Source organism: Tiliqua scincoides, chromosome 14 (genome assembly GCF_035046505.1).
Source record: "Tiliqua scincoides isolate rTilSci1 chromosome 14, rTilSci1.hap2, whole genome shotgun sequence".
In the NCBI taxonomy this organism is placed as follows: domain Eukaryota; kingdom Metazoa; phylum Chordata; class Lepidosauria; order Squamata; family Scincidae; genus Tiliqua; species Tiliqua scincoides.
In genome coordinates this window covers 965,677-993,636 of record NC_089834.1, presented here as the reverse complement: position 1 = coordinate 993,636, position 27,960 = coordinate 965,677, and the positions used below count along the sequence as shown (strand labels likewise).

At 53.9% G+C, this 27,960-nt stretch overlaps 1 protein-coding gene across 6 annotated transcripts; it reads right to left on the bottom strand.

The window, feature by feature from the left end:
- Nucleotides 1-1,577: 1,577 nt before the first annotated feature.
- Nucleotides 1,578-27,960, bottom strand: SLC5A1 (solute carrier family 5 member 1). 6 transcript variants are annotated; one of them, XM_066610039.1, is made up of 15 exons: nucleotides 27,862-27,960; nucleotides 21,971-22,042; nucleotides 17,638-17,742; nucleotides 17,248-17,307; nucleotides 15,385-15,489; nucleotides 12,003-12,108; nucleotides 9,108-9,188; nucleotides 8,630-8,850; nucleotides 7,957-8,092; nucleotides 7,689-7,796; nucleotides 7,327-7,477; nucleotides 5,575-5,743; nucleotides 4,340-4,555; nucleotides 3,435-3,546; nucleotides 1,578-1,792 (listed from the first exon to the last, which is right to left on the bottom strand). In XM_066610039.1, exons 2-15 carry the CDS (start codon nucleotides 22,037-22,039, stop codon nucleotides 1,578-1,580), a joined length of 1,854 nt encoding a protein of 617 aa, XP_066466136.1. In that variant the 5' UTR covers nucleotides 22,040-22,042; nucleotides 27,862-27,960. The 6 variants fall into 6 exon arrangements, with proteins under 6 accessions (XP_066466136.1, XP_066466137.1, XP_066466139.1 ...); XM_066610040.1 differs by having other exon boundaries at nucleotides 1,578-1,781; nucleotides 3,424-3,546; nucleotides 27,862-27,939; XM_066610042.1 differs by having other exon boundaries at nucleotides 1,578-1,781; nucleotides 3,433-3,546; nucleotides 27,862-27,927.

Below are 27,960 nucleotides of genomic sequence, written 5' to 3'. Positions count from 1 at the left end.
TCCAACACAGCTCAGTGCGTTATGTGTCCAAGTCAGGATTTGAACCCACAAAGTTCTGTGGTTCACATCTCATGAGCAGTTCAAATATATTTGCCAATGCAGTCAGATTGCCAAGGGAGGTGGTAGATTCTTCCTCACTGCAGACCTTCCAGTAGATGCTTGACAGGCATCTGCTGAAGATGAACTAGGAGGATGTCCTGCTACAGGTAGGGGTTGGACTAGACGACCTTGCAGATACTTTCCAACTCTGAGATTCTATATACCACACAGGCTGAAAGACCAGCAAGTTTAACTTTTTCAAGCTATTCTGAGCCATATCTCCAAGAACGAGCCCCCCCCCCCAACCAGGGCGCCTCCCTCTTCCCTTGAATGCATGAGCTTATGCATCAAGCACAACAAAGCCTTTGGGCTGTCCTTGTGTGAGAAGGTCCTGCTGCATCATCACAGAGACCTGAAGGCTGACCAGGCCTGGCTCGAAGTCAGGAGGGGCACCCAAATGCCCCTTCCCATTCCCCAGTGGCATGCCAGCTGTTGGCTCCACACTCCTGCACCCTCGGACTGGAGAAGAGAGAGTGGAATGGACCTCACCTCCACACTTCCTCTTCTGCTCCAGCCCTTTTCCCGACCAGGGAGCAGAAGGAGTGGTGGATGCCTGAGGCAGCACCCTCAGTTGGCTTCATGGACAGGCCAGCCCAGCCCAGAGGCTTCTCCACCGTTGCAGACAAAATCCTGACTCCTCACACTTGCCTGGAAATGGTCTCTCCAAGGAAGACAAACCAAAACAAACCTACTTTGCGTCTCCAACCAAACACAGGCAAGTCTTCTTGGAAGAAATAGGCTCTGTATTCTTACACACGTATACAGTCACCTCCGTGTACAGCGTGTCAGTCAGTCATAGACTGCAGCATCGGGGGGAAGAACGTATCAACCCTTTTTCGATTCATTCCGAGCCCACTCAAATTGCACCGATCACAACAGCTCAGATCAAACAGGGACATTTCACAGCAGCAAGACGTGAGTCAAGGCAGGGAGGGGTGCAGGGGCACAGTCATTGTGGGGGGAGAATACTAAGAACCAGGTAGAAAGGGAAAAGATGCTGCTGCAAACAAATGACTCCAGATCGATTTGGTGAATGATTCTGATGTCTTGTGAGAAAACAGGGCAAAACACGTTTTAAACAAACATGAAAACTCAATTGTTTAAAAAAAAATAAAAATCACATGTTGTTTTCCAAAACTGGGTTGCCAGACTTGACTGTGGTTCATGTCGCCTCTGTCTGTGTATTTCTGCATGGGGGGGGGGGGTTCACCCCTTGCAGAAACTTCTTCACGACACTAGTCCTCATGACTCCCCTGGGGACTGCGGAAGCCTCACGTCTTTCACCCGCCGGCTCGAGGCTTCCCGGTCACCTTTGCAATTAATTGATTGGATTGAATTGCATGAATTAACTTCATTGACACAAATAAGTTACAGGTCTGATCAGGATGAAGGTCTCCCAGTGCCATTTCGTCAAGTGGGCGTCTGCGACCTTCATGGTTTGTCTTGTCAGCAGTGTGCCCAGAGCACAGGCACCACGTCTAGGCAAAGAAGCCGTGACAGAAGACCGCTACGGCCAGCAGGATGATACCATTGGTGTTGACCACTCTTTTCCAGAAGGGGTTTTCCTCTGTGTCCGTCAGCTTCTGCTGCAAGGCTGCCTCCTCCTCCTTGCTCAGCTTGGGGCCTTTGCTGTCCTCCAGGCCACAGAACCAGAGGCAGGCCTTCTTGCAGCAGCCAGCTTCCTCGTCAACGACTGCAACAGAAACACAACAGGAAAAGCCGAAAATGTGAGAGCCCAAAGAGGCAACCAGGGAAAAGGATGCTGGTATCCCCCCCCCCCCATCCATAGAACCCATGCCATGGAGTCACTTAGCCATCGTTCTCTGCTCCAGTTTATGCACCCATGCCATGTGTTCCTTTACTATAGCGCTAAGCCAGCCAGCCTCTTCCTTTGCAGCCTGTTCCAGAATGCTACAGGAGGAATAGGAGAAACACCCAGGGGAGAAACACTCCAACACTGGCTAGAGGAGAGAGCGAGAGCCAGAAGCTTCCTGCTTCCTGTTAGCATATTCATAGTCTCCCTCCTCTAGCATTCTGGGGCACTGCTTCTCCCATTCCTCCTGTAGCATTCTGTAAGAGGCTGCAAAAGAAGAGACATGTGTGCCTGGTGCCACAATACGTATAGGGTTCCCCTTTAACCACAGTTTTTATATCCATGGAGTGGGAAGGTAGCAGATATGGGGGGGGGGGGCGCCTGTAGCTCACTGCAACCCAGATCTCTCTCTCTCTCTCTCTCTCTCTCTCTCTCTCTCTCTCTCTCTCTCTCTTTGGGATGCTGCTGGAACAATAGGTTGGGTGGCAAAAACTGCCATCATCACCCTCCCCTACAGTCGGTTCAGGCCTGCCGATCCAGGAGGTCACCGCAGGTGATGAGCAGCACCCACGTCTACCCACCCACTCATCTCCATTTTCCCCCCAGTCCCTGAGCTGGAAAAGGAAGAGGGGGCGGAGTGCAGGAGGAAATGTGCAGGAGAGCATCTCCATTCCTGTGGCCTGCCACACTCCTCTCCCCTCCACTCCCCTCTCCCTTTTCCAGATCAGGGCCCATCACCAGCTCCGGGGAGGCAGTATTTGGCCTGGTGCTGCAGGCTCCAGCTCTCTCAGGCCATTCGCAGACCAGTCTGCCTGTTTTGTGGCAGTTTCACTAATTTGGCTTCTTGGGTGAGTGAGTGAGTAGTGAGTGAGTGCTGGGAGTGTTTTTCACGGAGAGATCCTCAGTCCCTTTCACAGAAATCCCATTCCCAGTTTCCTGGGCTGAGGAAATGGCTGTGAGACACTTGTCAGGCTGCCGGGGGGGGGGGGGGGGGCCTCGGGTATACCAGGCACAAGCCCGTCAGAGAGTCCTCCAGGCCAACCCAGCCCAGCCCCTGCAGTATTGAGGACAATGAGCTGGGTTGGGTGCCATAGAGGTGACTTGTTCCAGGCCCCCTGCAAAGGAGGAAAGGCCTCAAGCCACACCACATGCAATTCCCCACCTCCCTCTGAGCTGAAAAGGGGTCTGGATGGAAATAGCAGCGGATGGGAATGGGATGTGACATGAATCCCACTGTGTGGCCGTGCAGGTTTGTTCAGGGACAAGCGGGCAATGACTCCCCTCCCCATCTGCTGTGGCCCCAATTTCTACCAGGGGCTCTGCACCTGCTATGTGCATTTTCAAGCATCAGGCATGCAGCCCAAACTATGTGATCTACGTCACTTCTAGGGGGTCACAGCTCAACCAGGGCAAGGGGCGTGGCTGGGCGCTAGGAAGAGATGGCAGTTTTGGGGTGACCTGGCTTGAAGCAGACTTCATGCAACAGTGACTCAGCGGAAGGCAAAGTAAACTGCAGACACACCTGGCTCCTCCTCCTCGACCTCCTTGATGTTCTCCTCTTCCTCCTCCTCTTCAGCATCCAAATCAATGCGCTCCTCTGTCCGGTTGCGCAGGGACCAGCAGAGACGGTACAGCTACCAGGGCATGAAATAAAACAGGCTGGAGAAACCAAGACTGAGGAAACATATGAGGGGGCGGAGCGTCCTGGGCACTGGGGGCAAGAATTGAGCCCCAGGAGAGGGTGTGCATCCCAACTCCAAAGCAGGGCTGTGGGGACTGCAAGGCAAGAAAGGCTGCCCTGGTCAGGCCTGCCCGTGTGCTGCGCAAGATGTGCCCGTCACCAGTAACTAGCCCTCCTCGGTGCACAAAGCAGAGAGCCTGATATTTCTTAGCTGTATCATTTCTCCTGATCAGTCACAGACAACTCATATTTGTTTGAAATTTCTTGCCCCGGTGTGTCATTAACCTGTGGAACTCCTTGCCACAGGATGTGGTGATGGCACCTGAAGGCCTACATGCCTTGAAAAGGGGATGGAGCAGATTTCTAGAGGAAAAAGTCCTTCACAGGCTACAAGCCATGATGGGTATGTGCAGCCTTCTGGTTTTAGAAGCAGGCTGTCTGAATGCCAGGTGCCAGGGAGGGGCCACAGGATGCGGATATCTTGCTGTCGTGTGTGCTCCCTGAGGCATCTGGTGGGCCACTGGGAGAGACAGGGAGCTGGGCTAGGTGGGGCCCCTGGCCTGATCCAGCCAAAGGGGCTCTTCTGAGGTTCTTATCCATCTCTCTGTCAGCCTGTTTTTGCAAGGGGTGTTGTGAAGTGAAAAGGCAGGGGGGAAACCCTGGACACTGCCCTGAGGGAGGAGGGGGGACGTGCAAGCGAAGCCTTTCTCCAGCAGCGCTGTGAACAAGGGGAAGGGGCTACTCACATGGACGTCGTCAATGGGCTTCGTCAGGAACGAGACGGACAGAATCAGGATGATGCAGATCACGAAGAGGATGATGGCGAAGTAGAGGTAGTGGACCTTGCAGATGATGGCCGGGCACTGGCTGGGAATCATGCAGCTGCCCGTGCCGTAGCCAAACTCCGTCAGCATCCGCGCCAGGCCAATGAGCAGGCCGATGAGCAGGCCCCAGAAGGCCCCCTGCAGAGGAAGGCAGTGTGGGGAGAACTCCGGCTGCCAGGAGCTGGGCTCTGCTCCCATCGGGGCTCTCCTGACCAGGCTCAGTGGAGTCTGGTGAGGCCTTTCAGAAAATACAGGCAGGGGGCTGCATCTGTGGGAATTCTGTTCCACTGTCATCATCACCTCCCCCCCCCCCCCCCGCAAAACTGAGGGTACAAGACAACCCTGAATAAACAGTGCCCCCATGCCACCACCCCACGCCCACTGCAGGCACCTGCACACGACAGAGAGACTAACAGGAAGCAGGAACTCTTCTGTCCAGCCAGAATGTTTAAGCAAGAAACACCCTTCCTGCAAGCACTACTACAGACATAAAAAGGTACCCTAATGAACGCATGGGGGGGCACGCGGGGGTCCCCTGTAGCCATAGAATCCATGGATACGGGGCCTGCCTGTGTCTTGTTTAGGCATAAGCAGCATTCAGTCCTTGTGCCAGGCTTACACCAGGCCTGCCTCCCTCCCTCTGCAGCTGCAGTACTGAAGGCAATGGGCAGGGCTGGGTGCCGGACCTTGCAGGCCTGGCCGCAAGAGGCTGCCAACTGGGTGCAGCAGTCCTAAGGTCAGGGTGGGCAGAGCCCTGATGTACAGCAGGAGAGGAAGGAGGTTGACAAACAGAAGCCACCTGAGAAGAAAAGGGGAGGAGGGGATGACGCTGGTCAAGGCTGAGCCCACAGACACAGGGAGTCTTGCTGACTTCTGAGTGGACAGCGGGAGGCTCTTTCCCGGGGGACAGGCTCTGCGGGGGGGAGGGTCCTGGGAATGCCCTGTCCTAACACTGGAGAGCGTGGCGGTGAGGCTGACGGCAGAAGCACCCGGCCAGCAGTGCAACAGGAGCATCGGGCAGGGGTGACCTGGGGGAGCGCGGGGTGCTGAGCTAGAGCACTGCAAAGTGGGAGGAGCAGAGGCTGGGGTATTCTCAGGCAAGGGGGTCAGCATGTGACATGCCCCCTCCCCAAAAGGAGCCGCCCTGCCTCACTTACCTGCTCATTAACCCTTTTGCAGAAAATGGCCAGGAAAAAGACGGCTGCAATCGGGGGGCCCAGGTAGCTGGTGATGGACTGGATGTAGTCGAAGAGCTGCCCGCCCTGAGCTGACTGCACCATGGGGACCCAGGCAATGCTCACGCCAATGAGGGCCAACATGAAGATCCTGCAGGTGGCGTTAGAAGCAGGCAGGAGGCTCAGAAGCAGTCATTGCGTTCCTCTGCACCAGTATCTGAAAACCCTCAGTGAGTCCTTCTGATCTCCCCTCTAAACCAAGGTGGCTTACCCACCCCCTGACTCTTTAATTCCTTTGACTATGTCTTTACCCAGCATGTCATTAATATGCGGAACTCCTTACCACAAGATGTGGTGATAGCCGCTGTCTTGGATGCCTTTCAAGGGGGATTGGACCAATTTCTAGAAGAAAAGTCCATCCCAGGCTGCAGACTGTGATGACTATATGCAACCTCCAGATTTTAAAGCTCAGTCTCTGAATGCCAGGGATGGCATCAGGGTGCAGGGGTCTTGAGTGATCCCTGAGGCATCTGATGGGCCACTCTCAGACACAGGAAGCTGGACTCGACGGGCCTTTGGCCTGATCCCTCAGGGCTCTTCTTGTTTTCTTACGTTCACTTGGGCTTCAATAGAGCAGTCCTTAAATATTTGTGTTTGTACCAGTGCACAGCTCGAAACATATGTTTCAGTGCAAGCAAAAACAAAGCAAGTTTCATTCTGTAAGCGGTGGAATCAATTCCATGGCACAGCCATGCCATTCGAGAGGAAATTCATTTACACAGGGAGTAAGTGCCAGGAGCAGTCTAGGGCATGACATCTTCTAGTCCAGCAATTTTCCACCTTTTTCATCACATGGCACACGGAGAGAGTGCTAAAGTTGTCTGTTCACACCATCCATTTTTGGACAATTGGCAAGGCACACTTCCCTGCCAGTGGGGAGCTTACCTCCCACAATGGCCCTAATAATAATGATCTGGTCCATGGATTAAAAATTGCAGTTCTAGTCCATCATATGCAATGATCCTAAATGTCCACAAGGAGGCACTGCAGCACCACCAGTGTTCTGTATCAGAGCCTTCCCCCTTTCCTTGGATCCCTCTGGCTCTCAAGGAACCCCTTTGCTCTGCTCAGTGACAAAGTCGAAACAGATGAGAAGGGGGGGCAGCCCTGGGTTGCCAGTTTAGCCCAGAAACACTGGCTGCAGCCTGGCATCCAGCAAAGGCAGTTGCATCAGCACCCTGAATACCGTGTCGCAGGCCTCCAGGGATTCGGCCGGGTGCCCAGCCTTTGCGTGCTGGATGGCACAGTGGAGCACCCAGGCACTGAACTTGGCTTAGGAAAACCAGGTGCCACAAAGCTGCCTGGGGGACCTCAGGACAGTCTTGTATTGGCAACCTTCAGTCTCGAAAGACTATGGTATCGCGCTCTGAAAGGTGGTTCTGGCACAGCGTCTAGTGTGGCTGAAAAGGCCAATCAGGACAGTCACTCTCTTGCCAAGCCTACCTCACAAGGCTGTTGTGAGAATAATGTCTGGCTGGGCAGAATCATGTGCACAGCCCTGAGCTCCATAAAAGGCAGAACTCTGAAGAAAGCGCTCGCAGCTCCGGTCTTTGGTCCCTGTCAAGAGGAAGCTCCTTGGGGTGTCCTTGGCTACCTAGAGTGCCCTCTCTGCTGCAAGCCACTCTAGCGCGAGCCCCCCCCAGGTGTCCTCCCACCCTGACCCTCCTGCCTCACCTGCCCACAATCATGAGTTCTCTTTCTTTCGCCCTCCGGCGGATCTTGGTGTAGATGTCCATGGTGAAGAGGGTGCTGGCACTATTGAAGATGGAGGTGAGTGAGCTCATGAGGGAGGCCAGCATGACCGACAGCATCAGACCCCGCAGCCCTGCAACACATGTGGTGGGAGGGAGGGGAAAGACGGCAGCGGATCAGACCCCCAAGGGGAAGAAAAATTGCCCCCACTCCCAGAGGAGGAGCTACAGTGGGGTGAGCAGGCAGAGGCAGTTGCCCCTGCCAGGCCTCTGCCTGAGGGGTCGGTCTCAGGGACAGGCCAGCCCTGCTCTCCCAGTTCCGTGGCCGCGGCCAGAGGCCCTCACCATTCGGCATGAGATTCACCACCATCTTGGGGTAGGCGATGTTTGAGCAGCCGACTTCTGCCTCGCAAATGGCCTTGCACAGCTGGGGCACAACGCAGGCAACTTCGTCTGAGGAGAAGAGCAATGCAGCCAAAATATGACAGTGCCCCCAGTGGTCGCAGCACAGGAGCCCTGAGCGGCACCCCAGATCCCTGGAAGAGGGGCACCATGGGAAGAGAACACAGCGCCCCCTGCAGGAGGGTGAAGGAGGAGCTCAGCCGGGCCTCACCTGTGTACAGGATGCGGCTGATCATTCCAGGCATCACCATGAGGAACATAGGCAGAAGCTTCAGGTAGCCACACAGGATGCAGCCGGCCTTGACGTGGGACATGTTCTTGCCAGACAGACACCGCTGGACAATCACCTGCGGGAGGGAGGAGGGGGCGTGAAGGTCCTCAGAGGACCCCCCTGGAAATTCACATGGCTACTGGGCACATGGACTCCTGCCCCATCAAAGGAGCCCCACAGGTTGCACCCGAGGGCCATGGGGGGCGTGGCATTAAATCATCTCATGGAGGGGCTGCTTTTACCATCATATTGCAACCATTGCACAGGGACCCAAACCAGACTGGAGTCACCCTACAGAGACAGAGGGTGGCTAACCCTTTTATTCCAGACCATTTCCCTGCTGAAAATCTCTGGGGCCACTTGCTGCTGTGCCACTTGAAGGGGTCCACAGCAGCTTGCGGGGGGGGGATTCACATGAGATGATGCAGAATAAAAGGGTTAAACTCCCTCTACCTCCATGCAGCAGTCTGGCTCTGAACTGGACCCTATACGCTGTTACATTAACCAGGAAAGCATTCATGGCCCCAAGCCATGGCGTCCCTATGGGGGGGGACCCCTAGCAGCTGTTGCACCTCCACAGCGGAGCCAGGACCAAGGCTCTCCAAAGACACACCTGGTCCGTGCACCAGTACCACAGGGCCAGGATGCTCAGGCCAAAGATCAGTCCTGGCCATGGGAGGTCACCAGTGATGGGGTCCCGGAAGATGTGGAAGGAGTCCGGGCGGGGGGTGTAGCATTCTGCCTTATACGTCTCATTGCCGTAACTGGTGGTTCCTGGGATGGCCTGCATGTACTTGTCCATGAAGCCTTCGTAGCCTCCGACTTCTCTGAAAGCTGCAAAAGACAAGGCCATCCTTCAGGGAAGCCTGTTCTCCAGCCAGAGCCAAGAAGCAGGTTCACATGTGCTCACACACATGCACACAGACGGTTATTCATGCCAAGTGTGTGCTTCAGTGACATCAGCTGGGTCAGACAGAGCAGGGGGAAAGCACCTCCCCTGGGGGCGCACAGTCTGTGTGAGTCTGCAACTGGAGTTCAACTTGTGCGAATGAGCCCTGCAGTTCTCGAGTCTGGAAGGCGCCGCCACTTACCAAACGATGCCAGAATGATCGAGCCCACCAGCATGATGACGGTTTGCAGTGTGTCGGTGTAGATGACAGCCGCAAGTCCTCCTGGGGGTCAAAAGGGGAGGGGAGAGCAAACCGTACATGAGCCCCCCTTTCCATGCCTCCCAACTCCGCTTTGCGAGGGAAGACAATACAGCAGAGGTTCCCAAACTTTCTTGGTTCACAGCACCCTTAGCATCTTAGCACCCCTTGGCCCAAAGAAAGACAGAGGGCGCTCGGTGTCCACAGGAAATTCGTTCCAGGACCCCCCTCCCCATGGACACCAAATTCCACTGATAATCAAATCCGTTGGGGGAGGGGGCAACTGGCAAACTGGAAGTGCCTTTCAGAAGCATCTGGGAAGCCTTCTGAGGCGCAGGGAGGCCACGCACAGCCTTCTGAGTGGTTGCCTCTGGTTGCTTCTGAAAGAACATAAGGACAGCCCCACTGGATCAGGCCACAGGCCCATCTAGTCCAGCTTCCTGTATCTCACAGCGGCCCACCAAATGCCCCAGGGAGCACACCAGATAACAAGAGACCTGCAAGGCTTCCTGGGAATTGTAGTTAAGAACATAAGAACAGCCCCACTGGCTCAGACCATAGGCCCATCTAGTCCAGCTTCCTGCATGTCACAGCGGCCCACCAAATGCCCCAGGGAGCACACCAGATAACAAGAGACCTGCAAGGCTTCCTGGGAATTGTAGTTAAGAACATAAGAACAACCCCACTGGATCAGGCCACAGGCCCATCTAGTCCAGCTTCCTGCATGTCACAGCGGCCCACCAAATGCCCCAGGGAGCACACCAGATAACAAGAGACCTGCAAGGCTTCCTGGGAATTGTAGTTAAGAACATAAGAACAACCCCACTGGATCAGGCCACAGGCCCATCTAGTCCAGCTTCCTGTATCTCACAGCGGCCCACCAAATGCCCCAGGGAGCACACCAGATAACAAGAGACCTGCAAGGCTTCCTGGGAATTGTAGTTAAGAACATAAGAACAACCCCACTGGATCAGGCCACAGGCCCATCTAGTCCAGCTTCCTGCATGTCACAGCGGCCCACCAAATGCCCCAGGGAGCACACCAGATAACAAGAGACCTGCAAGGCTTCCTGGGAATTGTAGTTAAGAACATAAGAACAGCCCCACTGGATCAGGCCACAGGCCCATCTAGTCCAGCTTCCTGCATGTCACAGCGGCCCACCAAATGCCCCAGGGAGCACACCAGATAACAAGAGACCTGCAAGGCTTCCTGGGAATTGTAGTTAAGAACATAAGGACAGCCCCACTGGATCAGGCCACAGGCCCATTTAGTCCAGCTTCCTGTATCGCACAGCGGCCCACCAAATGCCCCAGGGAGCACACCAGGTAACAAGAGACCTGCAAGGCCTCCTGGGAATTATAGTTAAGAACATAAGAACAGCCCCACTGGATCAGGCCATAGGCCCATCTAGTCCAGCTTCCTGTATCTCACAGCGGCCCACCAAATGCCCCAGGGAGCACACCAGGTAACAAGAGACCTGCAAGGCCTCCTGGGAATTGTAGTTAAGAACATAAGAACAGCCCCACTGGATCAGGCCATAGGCCCATCTAGTCCAGCTTCCTGTATCTCACAGCGGCCCACCAAATGCCCCAGGGAGCACACCAGATAACAAGAGACCTCATCCTGGTGCCCTCCCCTACATCTGGCATTCTGACTTAACCCATTCCTAAAATCAGGAGGTTGCGCATACGCATCATGGCTTGTACCCCATAATGGATTTTTCCTCCAGAAACTTGTCCAATCCCCTTTGAAAGGTGTCCGGGCCAGATGCCGTCACCACATCCTGCGGCAAGGAGTTCCACAGACCACCCACACGCTGAGTAAAGAAATATTTCTTTTTGTCTGTTCTAACTCTCCCAACACTGAATTTGAGTGGATGTCCCCTGGTTCTGGTGTCATGTGAGAGTGTAAAGAGCATCTCCCTATCCACTCTGTCCATCCCCTGCATAATTTTGTATGTCTCAATCATGTCCCCCCTCAGGTGTTTCTTTTCTAGACTGGTCCAAACGCCGTAGCCTTTCCTCATAAGGAAGGTGCCCCAGCCCAACAATCATCTTAGTCGCTCTCTTTTGCACCTTTTCCGTTTCCACTAAAGCACTTCTGGTCCCGTCTGGGAGGCCTCCAAGGTCCTCCAGCCACAGCTTGGCATCATGAATATTCAAATCTGTGCGTGCTAAGCCCAGGGATAAACAGGGCCTGCTGCAGTGCCCTGGGACCTCACAGCACTCAGCTTGCACCAAAGCATTTGGGCTGCTTTTGTTTTGGAAAAAAGGGAGAAAGAGAGAGCACTTTTAAAAGTCACGTGTGCTTTGGAGAGCGTCGAGAGAGAGAACATTTCCGCCCTCACCAGACTACAACTCGGGGGGGGGGTCCTCTGAAATCAGTTGGCAAGGTCATTCCGGACAGACAAAAGAAAGTTCTTCACGCAGCGCAGACGGACTTGGCAGAAAGCGTTGCCACTGGGCACAGGGACAGCCCCTGGCTGGGACAGATGACAAAGAGCTCAGACCAAGTCGCAGCTGAATGACTGGGGGAAAGACAGCAGAGGCCGCCTTCCCTGAGGCAGCTGGGGGGGCACTGTGGGAAAAGGGGTGCTGGAAAATAAGGGCCCCCCCTTGGGCTTGAGCCCAGCAGGCTCTGAACGCCCTGGGGTTCCTCCCAGCCTGGGCTCATTAGCCAGCTGCCTCTGTGACACCTGCCGGGGGCAGGTCGTCTCTCCTGGGAGGGCACAGCACATGCAGGGAAGAGGTGAGGAACGGGGACAGCTCCTGGCAGCCCTCTTGGGAAGAAAGGCTGATGTGCCACTGCCACGCTTTCTCTTTCTTCGCGAAGCCTCACCTGTGATGGTGTAGAGAGCTGTGATGGTCAGCAGGATGACGATCGCAGCATAGATGTTCAGGCCGGTGGCCAGCTTGATGAAGATGGCTCCGGAGAAGATGTCTGCCTGAGACACAGGGAGAAGGAGACATCCAGCAGCTGCACCACAGACATTTGCCCACATGCATGTGGGAAGGGCAGAGGGCAGCAAAGAGCGGTTGTATCCACACAGCTCAGAATGAGCTGGCTCTCTCCGGTGCGCCTTGGGAGGGGCTGAGGTCTGGGAATACCTGTGCAGGATGAGGTGAGCTGGCACACAGGCGCTGCCATCCCCTCCTGCTCCAGCAACTGGTGGTGCCACTGGCCACCTTCTCCTGGTGTGGCGTGGTGGCTCAGGGTCCCAGGGCATGGGGTGAAGACACAAGGGCCAGTCTCCCAGTGACTGGCTCACTGCCTGCAGATGCCACCCTCCAGGCAGTCCCCCAGGAGGTCTGTGACGAAGAGCGGCCAGGAGAAAGGGGCCATCAGCCAACTATTATCGCTGCTCGGGCCAGAGTGAGGCCCACCAGCTTCTCCCTTCAGCTCTCTGGACATTCTCTTCGTTACAAGGATTGTGACGGGTTCAAGACCTCTTTATTCCAGTTGCCTTTCTGTTGTTTCCAGCTGCAGGCTGCATTTTACCCAGCAGTTTACCCTTCCCTTTTGTGTTTTATTTATTTATTTGTTTGTTGCTGTTTAAAAATTGTTGCCTGCTCTGACACCTGCCACCAAAACAGCCTCTCAAGAAAGCAGAGCTGTTAACGATTGAGCGCCTGGAGCCGCATGAGTGTTTCCGAGCAGCCCTTCAAGGCCTCCTGGCCGGGAGTCCGGCTCTGTTAATTGCACCCAAGCCTTTCATTAGATGCCTTTTATGGCCCTCCAGAGAGCCTTATCACCCCTCAGCATGTGCAGGGCTGGGGTTGGAGGTCATGTACACCCATCAGCTGGGGCAGGGAGGGGAGCAAAGCTCTGTTGGCACCTCAGGTGCTTCCACTAGCCCCACAGCTGCTGGTCCAAGGCCAGTTTAGCCAGGTGGGGCCTCTGGTGGGTGCACCAAGGGCCCGACCGGTGCCTGCAAGAGGGACAGTGGAGAAAGGACTGAGGGGGGCAGAACAGGCAGCCATTCCCCAAGGTTTCCTTCTGCTTTGCTGGAGCACAGTCTGGGCACCGGGGCTGGGCCAGGCGCTTCATGACCGAGGCAGGTTCCAAGGAAAGGCCTGTAGATGCTTGAGGTCAGTGATCTCAGCCCCCCTTATGAGGATCTGCAAGGGGTGTCAGTGTCATATTCAGCTGCCCTGGTGTCATTATTGACCACTGGTGACCAGGAGACGTTTCTGATACATGTGACCACCCCTTGAAGGCTTATGATGGTGAGCCCCTCAGTTAGAAAAAATAGAATTAACTGTTGCAGATACAGAGGCCCTCGGAATCCATGGGGGATCCGTTCGAGGGTCACTGTGGATACCAAATACTGTGGATAATGAAATCTGCAGGGGGGGGCACGCTGGCAAACCAGTGTCTCCCCGTCGCATCCAGGAGGCCTTCTGAGGCTCTCCAGCCACAGGCTTGACATCTGTGGATATTCAAACCCGTGGATGCTCTGCCTGCATATGAGGAGTGCCCACTGTATATACACTGCAAATAGAAATTAATAAATGAGTTAATTATTGCAGATGGCAAAGGGGGATTGAGGTTGGAGAGGAAAGTGCCTCTGGTTCAAGTCTTGCCCCTGCTACAGACCCGCCAGGTGGCTTCAGGCGGGTGGCTCTCTCTCAGCCTTGCACTTCACGCCAAGGGCTGCTGAGAAGAGGACCACGAGGTGTGGGTAGGTCTGGCAACTTCATGGTCAACACACCATCATCGTCATCATCAACAACAGTATTTATACACCACTTTTCAACGAAAAAGCTCACAAAATGGTTTACAAGAAAAATCACTAAACCAGTGTGCACTTTTGCATGCCCACCTGGCAGAGTTCTTTGGGCAAGGCAAAAATGGGTTGGGGGGCACACCATCCCGCCTGGCCACTGCAACATCATGATGGAGTCTGGAAAGCACCACAAATTGATGCTTGGGGCAGGAAGAGATTCTGGGCCTACCCCAGCCTGACCAGGCAAGCAGGTGCACCCTGGAGCGTCTCCGGAACAGCCCGGCTCTAATTCCAAGATCCCTGCTCAGAGGAAATGCAGCTTCACCCACCCCCTTCCAGCCCCTGCAGTGCTGACCAATGTCGTTGGCACGGAAATCAATGCAAGGAAACAATGCAAGGGGGATGAAATGCAAGGAAGCAAACAGGTGGGACTGGAGAGTGAGGCCTCTGTGTGTGTGTGTGTGTGTGTGTGTGTGTGTGTGTGTGTGTGTGACTGCTGTTTAATTAGTAACCTGACAGAGATCAGTCACTGCCAGCTAGGTGCCAAAGGCAGAGCCTTTTAGGGCTAATTGGTCCAGTGCTCTGAGGGCAAAGAGTAACCTCCCATGGCAACTGCTGCCTGCATGCAAACAACTAGCCAGGAGCTTCCTGAGCTGTGGAGCTGGGCCACCCTCCCATCCTCCCTGCTTGGTAGCTCCGCTTCCCTCCAGCTGAGGATTCATTCCTCCCCAGTGTGGATATCTGCAGGGACATCCACAGTGACATCTCCCAGGCCAGTGACAAGACAGGACAGTAGCTTTCAGCCTTTGCCCATCTCACAGTACACTGAGGAGGTGCTGAGAATTGTCAAGGCACACCATCTGTTTTTGGACAATCGGCAAGGCACACCACACACCCCCAATGGCCCTCTTTACTTATTTTTATCCTGCCCTTCCTCCAAGGACCTTAGGGTAGTTTCCATAGTTCCTCTCCACCTTTTGCCCACGCAACAACCCTGCTAGGTAGGTGAGGCTGAGCGAAAGTGACTAGCCCAAGGTCACCCAGGAAGCTTCACGGCTGAATCTGGATCTTCCAGGTCTCAGTCTGACTCCAAAGAACAGCACCATCCTGGCTGTCCTCCAGATTCCTGAGGCACACCTTTGGGTCATTCACGGCACACCAGTGCGCAGTGGCTGAAAACTGCTGAGATAGGAGGAGCAGCACGCCTGATCCGAAGGTAGAGGCGAGAGATGCAAAAGCTCTTCCCCCTCCCCCTCACACCTGTGGAAGAGAACGGCCTCAGCCCAGCAGGACTCTCAGGTCAGCAGCTTCCCCCTTGCCACAGCAGAGGCCAGGCCAAGTGGCACCAGAGGCGTTCTCAGAGCAGGAATGTGTGCGCAGTTTTTATTTTCTTTTTCTGTCAACCACCTTGAGAGTCCACTTTGGACCAAAATGTGAAGGGTGTCGAATACTGGAATGAATGAATGAATGAATGAATGAATGAATGAAACTCACTGAGATCTTGGTGAAAATGTACAGGAGCAGAGAAAGGACTGAAAGGTAGATCTGAATCCGCTTGCCCCCAAAGCGCTTCCTCAGGTACTCCGGCATGGTCACTACCTGCAGAGGAGGGAAGCAAGAGCGTGTAGCAATCACAGATAAGGCACAGCAGGGTATGTACAGGGCTGGCCCACCCAGAAGGCTAACTGAGGGCCCAATCCTGTCTGATTTTCCAGTGCTGGGGCAGTCATGCCAGCGGAGTGTTTGCTACATCCTGCAATGGAGGGGCAGTTGCTCAGGCCTTCTCAAGATATGGGAACATGTGTTCCCTTACCATGGGGCTGCATTAGTAGTAGTAGTAGTAGTAGTAGTAGTAGTAGTAGTAACTTTATTGTCATTGTGCTACAGCACAATGAAATTTATGCACCTTTGAAATACAAGCATAAATATGTACTAGTTCCAACAATCACACTCTACGCACTCACCCACACATTCTATACGACAGGGATGCTCACACTTTTTTGGCTACTTTGAAACCCAGCAAGGCCTGGAGATCTACCAGGGGGGAAGGAAGCGTCTGACAGACACCCCCTTTAACATGGAGCCCCTGCTGGAGTCTAGTCAGTTTCCTCAGTTTTGTTGCTGCATGCCTGAAGAGCAGCTAAAGTGTCAGTTTCAGTGTCAGTTTAGTGTCAGCTAAATATGTCAGTTTCGTCTAGTCACTAGACGAAACTGACATATTAACAGTTTGGAGAGACAGAGCTCCCTGATCTACTAATTTTGCCTCGCGATCTACCAGTAGATCGCGATCCACCTATTGAGCACCCCTGCTATACGACATGCATCATAATATATAAACAGTATAACAGACCATAATGCCCAGGAGCAGGGTAACAACTATACCGCCTTATTCAACGTAATTATGGCTGCGGGATAAAAACTGTTCAGGAGTCGTGTGGCGCTGCTCAAATAGTTCTGTATCGTCTACCCGAAGGCAACAGTTCAAAGCACATGAGCTGGATGGAAGGGGTCTCTCAGAATACAATGTGACTTCCGCAGACTTCTGCCTGCATTGTGGCTACACCAGAGCTGGAAAGCTGGATATTGGGCCCTCAGGCAGCGGCCTCGGGTAGCAGATTGGAGGGACTGCCATCTCCACCCACTCACTTCCACTGCTCTTCCTTGTCCTCCCACTCCCTGAAGTGGGACAGAGAGAGGGAAATGGAGGAGAAGAGGAAGTGGGGTCTGGGAAGGGCAGGCAGTTGTCATGCAGTTGTCATGCACTCAACATTCGCAGTTCCTGACAGAGTTTCCAAAGACAGGTCCTTCTTTGCTCCGAGGATCTTACAATTAAAACTTCAAAGATAAGAACACAAGAGCCCTGCTGGATCAGGCCAAAGGTCCATCTCGCCCAGCTTCATGCATCCCAAAGTGGTCCACCAGATGCCTCAGGGAGCAAACAAGACCACAAAATCCCTGCATCCTGCTGCCACTCCTTTGCAGCTGGCATTCTGAGATAGCCTGCTTCTAAAACCAGGAGGGTGCAAATACCCAATCTCTCCAATCACCTTTTCAAGGCATCTAGGCTTCAGGTGCCATCACCACATCCTGTGGCAAGGAGTTCCACAGACTGAAGATGACAGAGGAGGGGACAGAGGGAAGACTGTGAACAAATCCAGGCCTCAGGTGCTCGGGCTTCATTCCAGTCAGGAACGAAGGAGCCGAGGCAAAGACTTTGTGGGCAAGGGGGGGGGGGCTTTGAGGGCAGACTTGCGCAGGACTCTGCTCTCTCACAACTGGGTTTTTCAGCAATACCCAGGAAATGAGACACGTGCCTGACAAGAATGAGGAAGTCGGTTACCTGCTCTGTGTACTTACTCCAGCCTTGATGTAGATAGGAACAAACATCCAGCCAAGAATCACCACCATCACCAGGGCCTGCAAGGATCCAGCGAAAGACAGAATGTCGTCAGCCTCCCTCTGCCACAGCAGCCACAATTCCTTGAGAGTCACATAGGTGCCCACTGCAGTCTCTTTTTGCTGGGGCTCTAAGTGCAGGTCTTCTGAGACCTCTGCCCCTAGAGATCCCCCCTCCCCATTCCAAGACGACACACCCAAGCAGAGGTCAGGTAAAACTTCTGGGCAAGAAGCACCAGGAAGCTGGGAACTGAATTCGACATCTGGCTGTGATTTTATAACTTCACAGAGTTGGGAGGGAACTACAAGGTCATCTAGTCCAACTCCCTGCCTGGCAGGCGAGGCACTTACATTCCACTCGAAGCCTCCAATGGCGATCCCCGAGGCTGCCCCTGTCCCAGCCAGGCCCACAAAGTGCCCACTCCCAATGTTGCTGGCAAAGAGGGAGGCGCCAATCTGTAAGCAGACAAGAGAGAGAACCCTGTTGGTCCAAGCCCAGCAAGCAGATGGCACACGGATGGTGCCAATCCAGACCACCTGGTGAGAGGCAGCCAGTGAGAGCAGCTTGCACCAGTGGTCATTGATGGCACCTTCTGGAAGAAGCCATGGCTGTATTCTCCCATAGCAAGAAGGTACTTGCGCCAAGCAGGGTGGAGATTCAAGGGTCTCTTGATGCTCTCCACAACCCCCTCATGGATCATGCGCTGACTTCCCTCCTTGCTGTCCTCCCAAAGGATCTTGGAGTGTTCAAGGAATGAGCATGATGTGACTGCATCATACTCCCAGCACCACGTGCTCCACAGTCTTCATCACACGTGTGCCGGTCTGTGGCCCCAGAAGAGCTGGCCATTGGGATGTGCTGCCTGGCACCCCACAACCACCTCTGGACCTTTCCCAGATGCCTTCCATCTTTTCCTGACGTGGCTTGGATGCTGCCCCCTTCTGCTCTCTGGCCAGTGTGAGTTTGTAGGCATTTGACTGCTTTTTGCCTGACCTTTCTCTGTAAGTGCCCTGGAGACTCTGGAGCTGAAGGGAGGAGGGATGTAACCAGTTTAAACACACACACACACACACACACACACACACACACACACACGTGGTCCCTGGAGGACAATCACAAAGGAGTCTCTGTGCATTCCTGGCACCAAATCCTCTGCAGATGGCCCAGGTGATTGGAGGTTTCTGACCCTTTCAGTGCCCTCCAGTGGTGTTACTGGGGGTGGGGGTGGGGTGGACTACACTGGGTGACACCACTACTGACCAAAATGGTGCAAGTCTTGGTATTTTTGAATGGTACCATCATGTTCTATATCAGGGGCGTCAAACATAAGGCCCAGGGGCCGGTTGCGGCCCACAGAAGCTTTTTATCTGGCCCTCAGGCTGTCAGCTGCTGAGCAGCGCTGAGGTGTTACTGCGAAAAGGGCAGCCCCCATGAAAATTGGGCTCTCCCATATATTGAAACATGATCAAGATTTCTGTGTTTTTTCTTCTGTCATTTGCAGCTAATGAGTTCCTAAGTGAGGAAAAAGTGCTTATTTTTGGTTATGGCCTGTTTAATGACATCATTTCCAGCCCTCAGCAGGCACCATGAATGATGTTCGGCCCTTGATATGAAACGGGTTTGACACCCCTGTTCTATATCATTCAATAAGAACATAAGAACATAAGAACAGCCCCACTGGATCAGGCCATAGGCCCATCTAGTCCAGCTTCCTGTATCTCACAGCGGCCCACCAAATGCCCCAGGGAGCACACCAGATAACAAGAGACCTCATCCTGGTGCCCTCCCCTACATCTGGCATTCTGACTTAACCCATTCCTAAAATCAGGAGGTTGCGCATACACATCATGGCTTGTACCCCATAATGGATTTTTCCTCCAGAAACTCGTCCAATCCCCTTTTAAAGGCGTCTAGGCTAGACGCCAGCACCACATCCTGTGGCAAGGAGTTCCACAGGATGGGTAATTTAATGCAGAATGTAATGAAACAAGCCATGCAAAAATATCTGTGTTCTACAAAAATTGGAGAGGGTTGGGCACTTATTCAGTTGTGTGAGTGGCATCAAGTGGCCACTGGATTTTTGTTGGTGACTGATTGGTTGGGTAATTAAATAAATAAATCAAGTGAACGGGGGCTACACCAACCCTAGTGATGCCGCTGCTGTATGTATGATACTGTCATTTATTCGGTATGGTCTGGTACGGGACGAGCTCTGTCATGGGAGTGACACAGTGAGGTCTTGCACCAGGTGATGCAAACCCCAGTGAGGCCTCTGCTGGTGAACCTGGAGGATTCAAATGGGCAAAATGGAGGGGGCATTCTGGACATTGTACTCCTGTTGGCTGCATCTTCTGGGGACCCGCCCAGGGGTGCAAAGGCAGCTCCTCCTCTCCTGGGTGTTGTGACTGAGCTACTGAGGCTTATCTGTGCCAAGTTCTCACTATGGCAGACTGTTGTAGGAGTCTATATTCCTATAGGAGCCAGAGGCTAACCTAATGGCAAACTGATGGGCACTTGCAATGCATTTAATGCAGACCCTGTGGTTTGTGGAGCTTCATCTGCTCCCACAATAGAGGGGGAACGGTTCCCTGACCCACAGAGGCCTGCTTCTAAGAACATCAGAAGAGCCCTGCTGGGTCAAGCCAAAGGCCCACCTAGTCCAGTTTCCTGCACCTCCCAGCAGCCCACCAGATGTCACAAGGAGCATCCAAGACCACAAGACACCTGCACCCTGCTGTCACTCCCTTGCACCCGGCTTGCTAGGAGGATAGCCTACTTCTCAAAACCAGGAGATTGCATATACCCATCATGGTAACCTGTAATCTGTGGTGGACTTTCCCCCCATCAAGCTGTCCAATCCCCTTTCGAGGGTATCTAGGGCAGATGTCATTTGCACATCATGTGGCAAGGAGTTCCGAAGGTGAATCAGAACCAGGCTGCAGAGTGAAATCCTGGCTCATGCCCACCTTCTGTTTCCAACAGCTGAGCTTGGAGGCTGCAGAGAAAGGGGTGGTGCCAGGACCGGGGACCCTGTTAAGAACTTCAGGAGAGACCTGCTGGATCAGGCCGAAGGGGCCGCACCAGATACTGCCTCCGGGACACACAAGAGCCCTGCATCCTGATCACGGAACCTCCATGGCTTCTCACCTGTGATGAACTTTTCTTCTATATATCTGTCCAATTTCCTTTTAAAGGCATCTAGGCCAGACACCAACACACTGACATACTGGCTAAAGAAATATTTTCTTTTGTCTGTTCTACCTCTCCTGACACTCAGTTTTAGTGGCTGTCCCCTGGTTCTGCTGTTGCTTCTCATGTTTCTTCTCCCTCTCTCTCTCTGACCTGCTCTATCGGTCTGCCCATCAATCAGTGATTAAGGCTTAATGCCTGGTCATTAGGAATGCTCTCCCCAGAAATGATTAACTGCCTTTTGTTTGGTCTCTCAGCAGTTCTGAGCTGCTTCCGTGTTTGACTCCTTGCTTGACAGCTCCCAACAGAAACCTTGCAGGCTCAAAGCACTCACCTGGCAGGCCATGGGGCCTGGTCTTTCCACCAAACACAAAAGGATTTCCAAAACCTGATTACTGTTTTACTTGCACTTACATTAAAAGCAAAGCTGAGGCAGTAACTTGGTGGGCAGAGCAAAGGTTATTTGGGTCATTTCCAAAGGGTAACTGAGGAAGCATCTCCTGGGACCTTGAACCCAGGGCCAGCCCATCCAGGAGGCCGACTGAGCTGGGGGCCTCAGGCTGTGGGCTGGTGAGAGGTGCTCCCCACCTTTTGCCCTCTCATCTCCACTGCTGCCCTTTCTGCTCCCTGGACTGGAAAAGTTGGAGAGGCTCAAGCAGAAGTGTGGAGGGGAGGGGAGGGATGCCTGAGAGTGTCCAGTTCCGGCCCCCCCTCTCCATTTCCTCTCCCACTCCATCACCACACCTGAAGGAGCCCTTCCTTTTGCCAGCAATGAATCTCCCAGCAGTTCCCAGTTCCGTGGGTGACTCCCCTTGGCTCCTCTTGTGCTGGGTCTCTGTCCACTTCCACTTGCTCCACTTCCTGCAGAACTTTCTATGCCTCAACCCCTCCCCTCCTTCGCCAACTCTTTTCTAAAGGATAAGTCCCCAGTATGGCAGCCTTGCTCAGAGGCAGGCCAATCACACTGCGCTTCCCCTCATCACTGGCTGGACAAGGCTGAGCTGCAAGGAGCCCCTTCCTCTTGGAGAGGCAGGGCATGTGTGGGCATCCCTGGCCCTCTTCTGTGCACACACACCTCTTCCCCCCCCCATACAGTCAGCAGGGGCAATGCTTTTCCTGGACTGTACCACTTCAGAGAGTAGGGGCAGGACTTGAATACGCAATGGCTGCCACATGAAAAAAAGAACTCCGGAAGATAACAAGCAGCGAGGGGGGAGGACACACTGAGCCTGTGGTTGACCCCTGTGCACAGGTTGAGCCTGCCCACCTTGCCCCATAGGAGACCATCCAAGCATGCAGCCAACCAGTCCTTCTTGCCAATCCTTGTGGCCAGGCCACCTCTGAGTCAAAGCCCCGAAGGAGCCTGCCCTGGCTGGATGGAAGCCAGTCCCTCAGAGCTGCAGAAAACGATGCAATGACCGTCTTTTGCAGGGGAGAAATCAACACCAGCACACCTCGCATCAGAGGAGGAAGCATTTCTCGAGAGCAACTCACCGGCCACCACACCATGCTTCGACCAGCAAGGAAGAATCCGCCCACAGACCCCCGGTTGGTGGAATACATGGCCTAGAAGGAGAGAAGAGGCAGGGATGATGTGAGGGCTGACAACAGACACAGAATTCATGGCTTATCCCGAAATACATTCCACATGACCAAAAAGCTGCCTGAGAGCCAGCATGGTGTTTGGACTCAGACCTGGAAGAGCCAAGTTCAAACCCCGGCTCAGCCACAAAGCTTCCTGGGTGGCCTTGGGCCAGTCGCTATCTCTCAGCCACACCTCCCTCTCAGGGTGATGAGAGAGGAGCAGGAGAGGGACTGTATGCACCACCTTAGGGGAAGGTATGCACGCTCCTTAGGGGAAGGGCAGGAGAGACACGCAGAAAATAAAAAATATGTGTAGTGAAGAGAAAAGGTCATAATTTTGCTGGGGAGACTACGGTCTGAATTCACCCTCACAGTTCCAGATTACAGGCGTTAATGGGGAGAGAGGTGTTGCAATCAGCACTGCAGAAATGACCTGCAAGAGACAAGAGCCCCCCCCCCCCCATCAAGTGGTGGCTGTGGGACATTTCACAGCCCCTGGCACCTCTGGAAAGCTTGGTTTCCCGAATGTCCCAAGAGTGCAGCCGAGGCCCAGCCCCTGATTCCAACTTGCTCAGACGGGAAGAAACAGTCTCAGAGGGGTGCGAATTCAAACATCCCCTTTGCTGCCAGTTCCCTGAAGGAAGCAAACTTGTGGAAGGCAGACTCAATGTCTGAACCCTCATGGAGAAGGCAGTCATTCCACTCATCCCAGACACAAGTGTCGCCTCCCCAGACTGCTGTTCTTGCAAGCAAATCACCAGGCGCACTGCAGGTGCCTCCCTCATCGTGCCATTGATCTCAAACTACACTGGTGACCTTGCCAGGTGGGTGTTTATAGTCCAGGGGTATGTGCCTCTCATCTTCCAATAAACAGAAGAGGCCCTGTGACCATTCCGTACAGGGTTGGGTGCCACCACCATGCCCATGGTCTGCCATGGAGACCGGGGTGCCTGCCTGTTCCTCAGAGAACAAACCAAGCACTGACCCCTCAGTGGACCATCCACACCACTGCCTCCTCTTGTCCCATGGATTGAAAAGGAAGGAGGAGAAAGTGGTGGGCTGGAGGATCCACCTGAAGACTCAGAGAATCTCACCAGTGAACACTGGTGGTCAGTAAATGGGGGAGGGGCTCAGTGAGAAAGCAGGTGGTCACAAACTCACTTCCAGGCAGTATTCCCAGGTAGGGCAGAGAAAGGTTCTTGCATGAACCACTGGCTGCTGGTGCCTCTCTCTGTGGCCAAGACTGAGCCAGCTAGACCAGCAGCAGGCAATGCCCTGCGTCCTTCTGAGAGATGCTCGCATGTCTAGGGAGGAAGGGAAGAGGCACGTGTCTGGATGTGCAGCAAGTGCTGCACTGGGGAGTGTGAGCTTTCACACCTGAACAGGACTGGATGGGACTGCCTTGCCCGAGTCCGGCCTTGACCCCTCAAATTCAGTATTGTGAATGCTTGACTGGCAGCAGCAGCTCTAGCAAGCCTCAGGCACAGATACCAGTCCTGCTTACTTGAGATCTGTGTGCCAGCCACATGCTAAGCATGCACTGAGCTGTGGAACTCCTTGCCACATGATGTGGTGATGGCACCTGGCCTGGATGCCTTTCAAAGGGGGTTGATGGAGGTAAAGTCCATCATGGGTTGCAAGTCATGATGGGTATGTGCAACCTCCTAGTTCTAGAAGTGGGCTCCCTCTGAATGCCAGATGCGAGGCAGTGGCAATAGAATCATATGGTTTTGGGTGGTCCCCGAGGCACCTGGTAGGCCCCTGTGAGATGCAGGAATCTGGACTAGGTGGGCCCTGGGCCTGACCCAGCAGGGCTCTTCTGATGAGCTTGTGTTCTCATGAGCTAGGACCCTAGCTCTGGTTTCAACACTCATTGTCAAAGACATCTATAAGCACTGCAGTTATTGCCCTGGCCTGTGTCAGGAAGCAGGAAACTGAGATTGCGCTTTTCTCTGTGCAGATGAACTCTTTCATACCAACGCACAGTCAAGAATCTGTTATGATTTAATCTCGCGCCAGTGGCAAGTCACAGCACAGGCTTTGGCCCCCTTGGGCCTGCCAAGATTCCGGAAGCCCAGGCTCCAAAGTGAATCTCCATCATTCCACAGCACAGGCAATAGAAAAATCAATACTTGCCCACCGGAAATGGGGAGCAGCAGAGCAGAAAGACGGTTTGCTTTGCTATTCGTGGAATGCTGAGGGTTGAGTGTCCACAGAAACAGGCAAACCGAACGGAAGCCAGTCCACCATCCATCAGCAGTGGGCCTGGAATTCAGCCATGCACTGACTGGACTACCCGGGAGCAGCCACTGCCATGAGATTCTCTGTTGCTACTTGCTTTTGTACAAAGCATACTGCTCGTGGTCATGGTTCTGGAGGGGAAAAGTCATCCCCTTGCATCCCCTGGTGCTGCAGTACAGTTGCTGCGGGGGGGGGGGCACAGAAGCAAGACATTTTGGAGGGGAAAACTATCCATCTCCAGGAAAGCCCCCCTGGACAGGACCTGGGCAGTGCTGGATGACCCAGCAGGAGTGTCGCCTGTCCTGCAGGAAGTGGCCGTTCCTGGGTTCAAGTGTTGCCTCCGGTGGTAGCTGTGGGGACCCCCTGGAGCAAGTCAGGCTTGGATTGCATCTGGCAGGCAAGTGCTGTCTCACCTCCGCCTTTGGCAATTGGCACTTTCCGTGCTCCAAGCACCACTCGAGAGTTTGGCTGCTGCTCTCCACCACCACCACTCGGTTCTCCGGTTTTCCTGAATCTTTGCCCCGGACTGGCTCTTGCCTGCAGTGCCCTCCTCCCTTCTGCATGACTTGGGGGTGGGGGGTTGCTGACCCAGCCGCAGCAGCAACAAGCAGCCTTCCTGCTGGATTTGCACCAGGCCTGGGCGCCATGGTCTGCCTCAGCACAACTTGGCACTGCTGTCTACTGGCCCAGCCAGGAAGCTCTGCCTGGCACATGGACCCGCAGGGGTATCTCTGTGCTAGGAATAGCCAGTTGTGCCATTGGCTCCAGGCAGGGCACGGCAGCATCAGATAGCTAACAATACACTGACGCTCAGGGCTGCCTCTGGCGGGTCAGATGGCTCCAGCCAGAGTTGCTGAATTCCCCTGGCCACCCCCTGGCAGCCGGGAAGGTTTGAAGCCAATGGCTCCCCACTGGGCCTTGAATTGGGACCCGCACTAGAGTGATCTAGTCTTGAATGCCATTTTAGATTAAAATGTGCTAAGGTTCATTTGCTCCATTGACTCACATGCACTTTTTAAGCACATGTTTTGATTGCTCTCCATTCTACCCTCGAGATCTAAAGTCTAGAACAGGAGAATCACACATAAGGCCCGGGGGCCGGACGTGGCCTGCGGAAGCTTTTCATCCGGCCCTCAGGCTCAAGCTTTTCATCCGGCCCTCAGGCTCTCAGCTGCTGAGCAGCGCTGAGATGTTACTGCTAAAAGGGCAGCCCTAACGAAAATTGGGCTCTCCCATAACTTGAGATACGATCCAGATTTGTGTGTTTTCTCTTCTGTCATTTGTAGCTAATGAAATCCTAAGTGAGAAAAAGTGTTCATTTTTGGTTATGAGTTGTTGGACATCACTTCCTGCCAAATGACATCACTTCTGGACCTCAGCAGGCATCATGAATGCCATTCAGCCCTCAGTATGAAACGAGTGTGACACCCCTGGTCTAGGATGAATTTCATTTATACCTCTAAGATTCTGCAGACCTTGGCTGCCAACCTGGTGCCCTGCAAAAATGCTTCCAATGGGGCCTCACAGCTCCTAAGGCTGGCCCTGCTGGCTGCAACTGGTCAGCCATAGGGAGCCACCCGTGTGTCCCATCTGACTGTCATTCCAGTGGCTGAGAGCACCCAAAGGCGGCTCTGTCATTTCCCCTTTCTTCCCCACCCAGCCGAGCTTCTTCTCAGATCCATTCTCTGCCAACCACCTTTGCAGCTCCTTGGAGGGCGCTCTGTCTGTCTTGGGGCCCCTCTCCCAGGAGTCTCTAAACTTTTCGGCTGAAGGGCCGCATCAAATATCTGGCATGGTGTTGAGGGCCGGGGAAAAAATTATAAATAAAATTTAAATAAATACATTAGAGATGGAACTTAGATGAATATGACTGAAATGAATGAATGAATGGGCTCAAATGTCCAGGATTTCTCTGAGCACCAGCACAGCCCAAGAAATAAAGCACACACTTAAATGGACCCCCATTCCCCCACCTCACACGCACAACTCTGGTTGTGTTTGGTCAACTGGGCCAGAGGCTCTCAGGGGATCAGAGGCTGGCTGTGGGCCAGATAAAGGCTCTCCGTGGGTTTAGAGACCCCTGCAAGGGAGAGGGACTGACTTTACACCTATGCTGCCAATGCCCCCTCACTCTGCCCTGGTGACTGGGACTGGTTCCCCCTCCCAGTTACACCAACCCCTGCACTATTTCCCTTTCTAGGGCTTAGCTCCTCAAGGCCTCCTGAAGTGATGGTGAGAGTGCCTCTGACCATGTGCAGACTGTCTTTTGCTCCACCCCTAATGACTGCAAGCAGCCCCTTTGAGACTGGAGATCAGACATTTGCAAAGCAAGAGGGTGGGCTTGCTGGGAGCCCCCTCCCTGCCTTGGAGCAATCAGTCTGCTTCCCTTGAAAGCTTTGCTTGGCCTGCTCCAGTCTGTACCCCAAAACTTCACAGCACTCTGCATGACGGGGAGAGGGCAACAGACACCCCACAGTCTGCTCCCAGTCCTGGAGGGCTGAATGGAGCAGCCTGGGGACAGCACAGCCCTGTGATGCTCAGGGGTTCTGGGGGGGGGGCAGTGCAACTCTGCCCCTTGAAGGTCGCAGAGGTCATGAGTCAGCCCTTCTCCCAGCTCCAGCCTTCCTTGCTGCCTCCCCCTTGTAGGCGCTGTCATCTTCCAAAGTGCCAAGGACATTGATCCATCCACCCTCCTCAGAGGATGTTCAAGCCTCTCCTTCCATTGCCTCACTGCACAATCGTTCCTTCCCACTGTTGCCCCACACCAGACCCTGGACTCGGTTTGCCACCCCCTCTCTTCTGTGCTCCATTTCGCTCTTGTGGCACCCTCTGCCTGTACCCTTGTTGCTGTCCCACCCAACCTCCTTCTGGCTCTCTCTCCAGTTCTGTCCTGATCCCAAACACTTTGGTCCACAGCTCAGTGAATTCACCCTCACTGGAATCCTCCATACTCCATGTTAAGCATCAGAAGAACTCTGCTGGATCAGGCCAAAGGCCCATCTGGTCCAGCTTCCTGCATCTCACAGGGGCCCCACCAGACGCCTCTGGGGTGGGGTACACAACAAGAGACCCACATCCTGTTGCCACTCCTGTTGCACCTGGAGCAGGAGGTTGCACATGGCTTGTCACCTGTGACTGACTTTTTTGCTAGAAACCTGTCCAGTCCCCTTTGAATGGCTTCCAGGCCAGATGCCATCACCACATCTTGTGGCAAGGAGTTCTACAGGCTAACTGCATGCAGGGTCAGAAATATATTTTTTTCCCCTGTCCCCCTGCTGTTGTTGTGAGAGGTAAAAGAACACTCCTCTAGCCATTCTATCCACCCCATGCATAATTTTGATATCTCCATCATGCCCCCCTCAGGCTGTCCCAAGTCTAAAAAAAGTCCCAAACAGAGTCCCAAACACTGCAGCCTTTCCCTGTAAGGGAGGTGCCCCAGCCCAGCAATCGTTCACCTTCCATAGCAAATGTCACCCCCAAGCACCTCTCTTTCTGCTCTGTTATAGCCTGCACCACCACACACAAAATGCTGGTAAGAAAGGAGAACAGCCCAGACCTACCCACAGGCCCACTGCTAGGACGACCAAGAAATAGATGATGATGACCGCGATATCCGCAGGGTTGTTGATGGCCACGCCAGGATCCACTGGGGAACTCCC

What these genes read in the sequence shown, in the direction of transcription:
- SLC5A1 (XM_066610039.1), bottom strand. Translation starts at nt 22,039, where the DNA reads ATGTATTCCACCAACCGGGGGTCTGTGGGCGGATTCTTCCTTGCTGGT. An exon ending in AGCTCTCTACACCATCACAG is followed by an intron (nt 9,189 to 12,002) that starts GTGAGGCTTCGC and finishes TTTGACCCCCAG; the next exon opens with GAGGACTTGCGGCTGTCATC. An exon ending in CAGCCGCATCCTGTACACAG is followed by an intron (nt 7,797 to 7,956) that starts GTGAGGCCCGGC and finishes TCTTCTCCTCAG; the next exon opens with ACGAAGTTGCCTGCGTTGTG.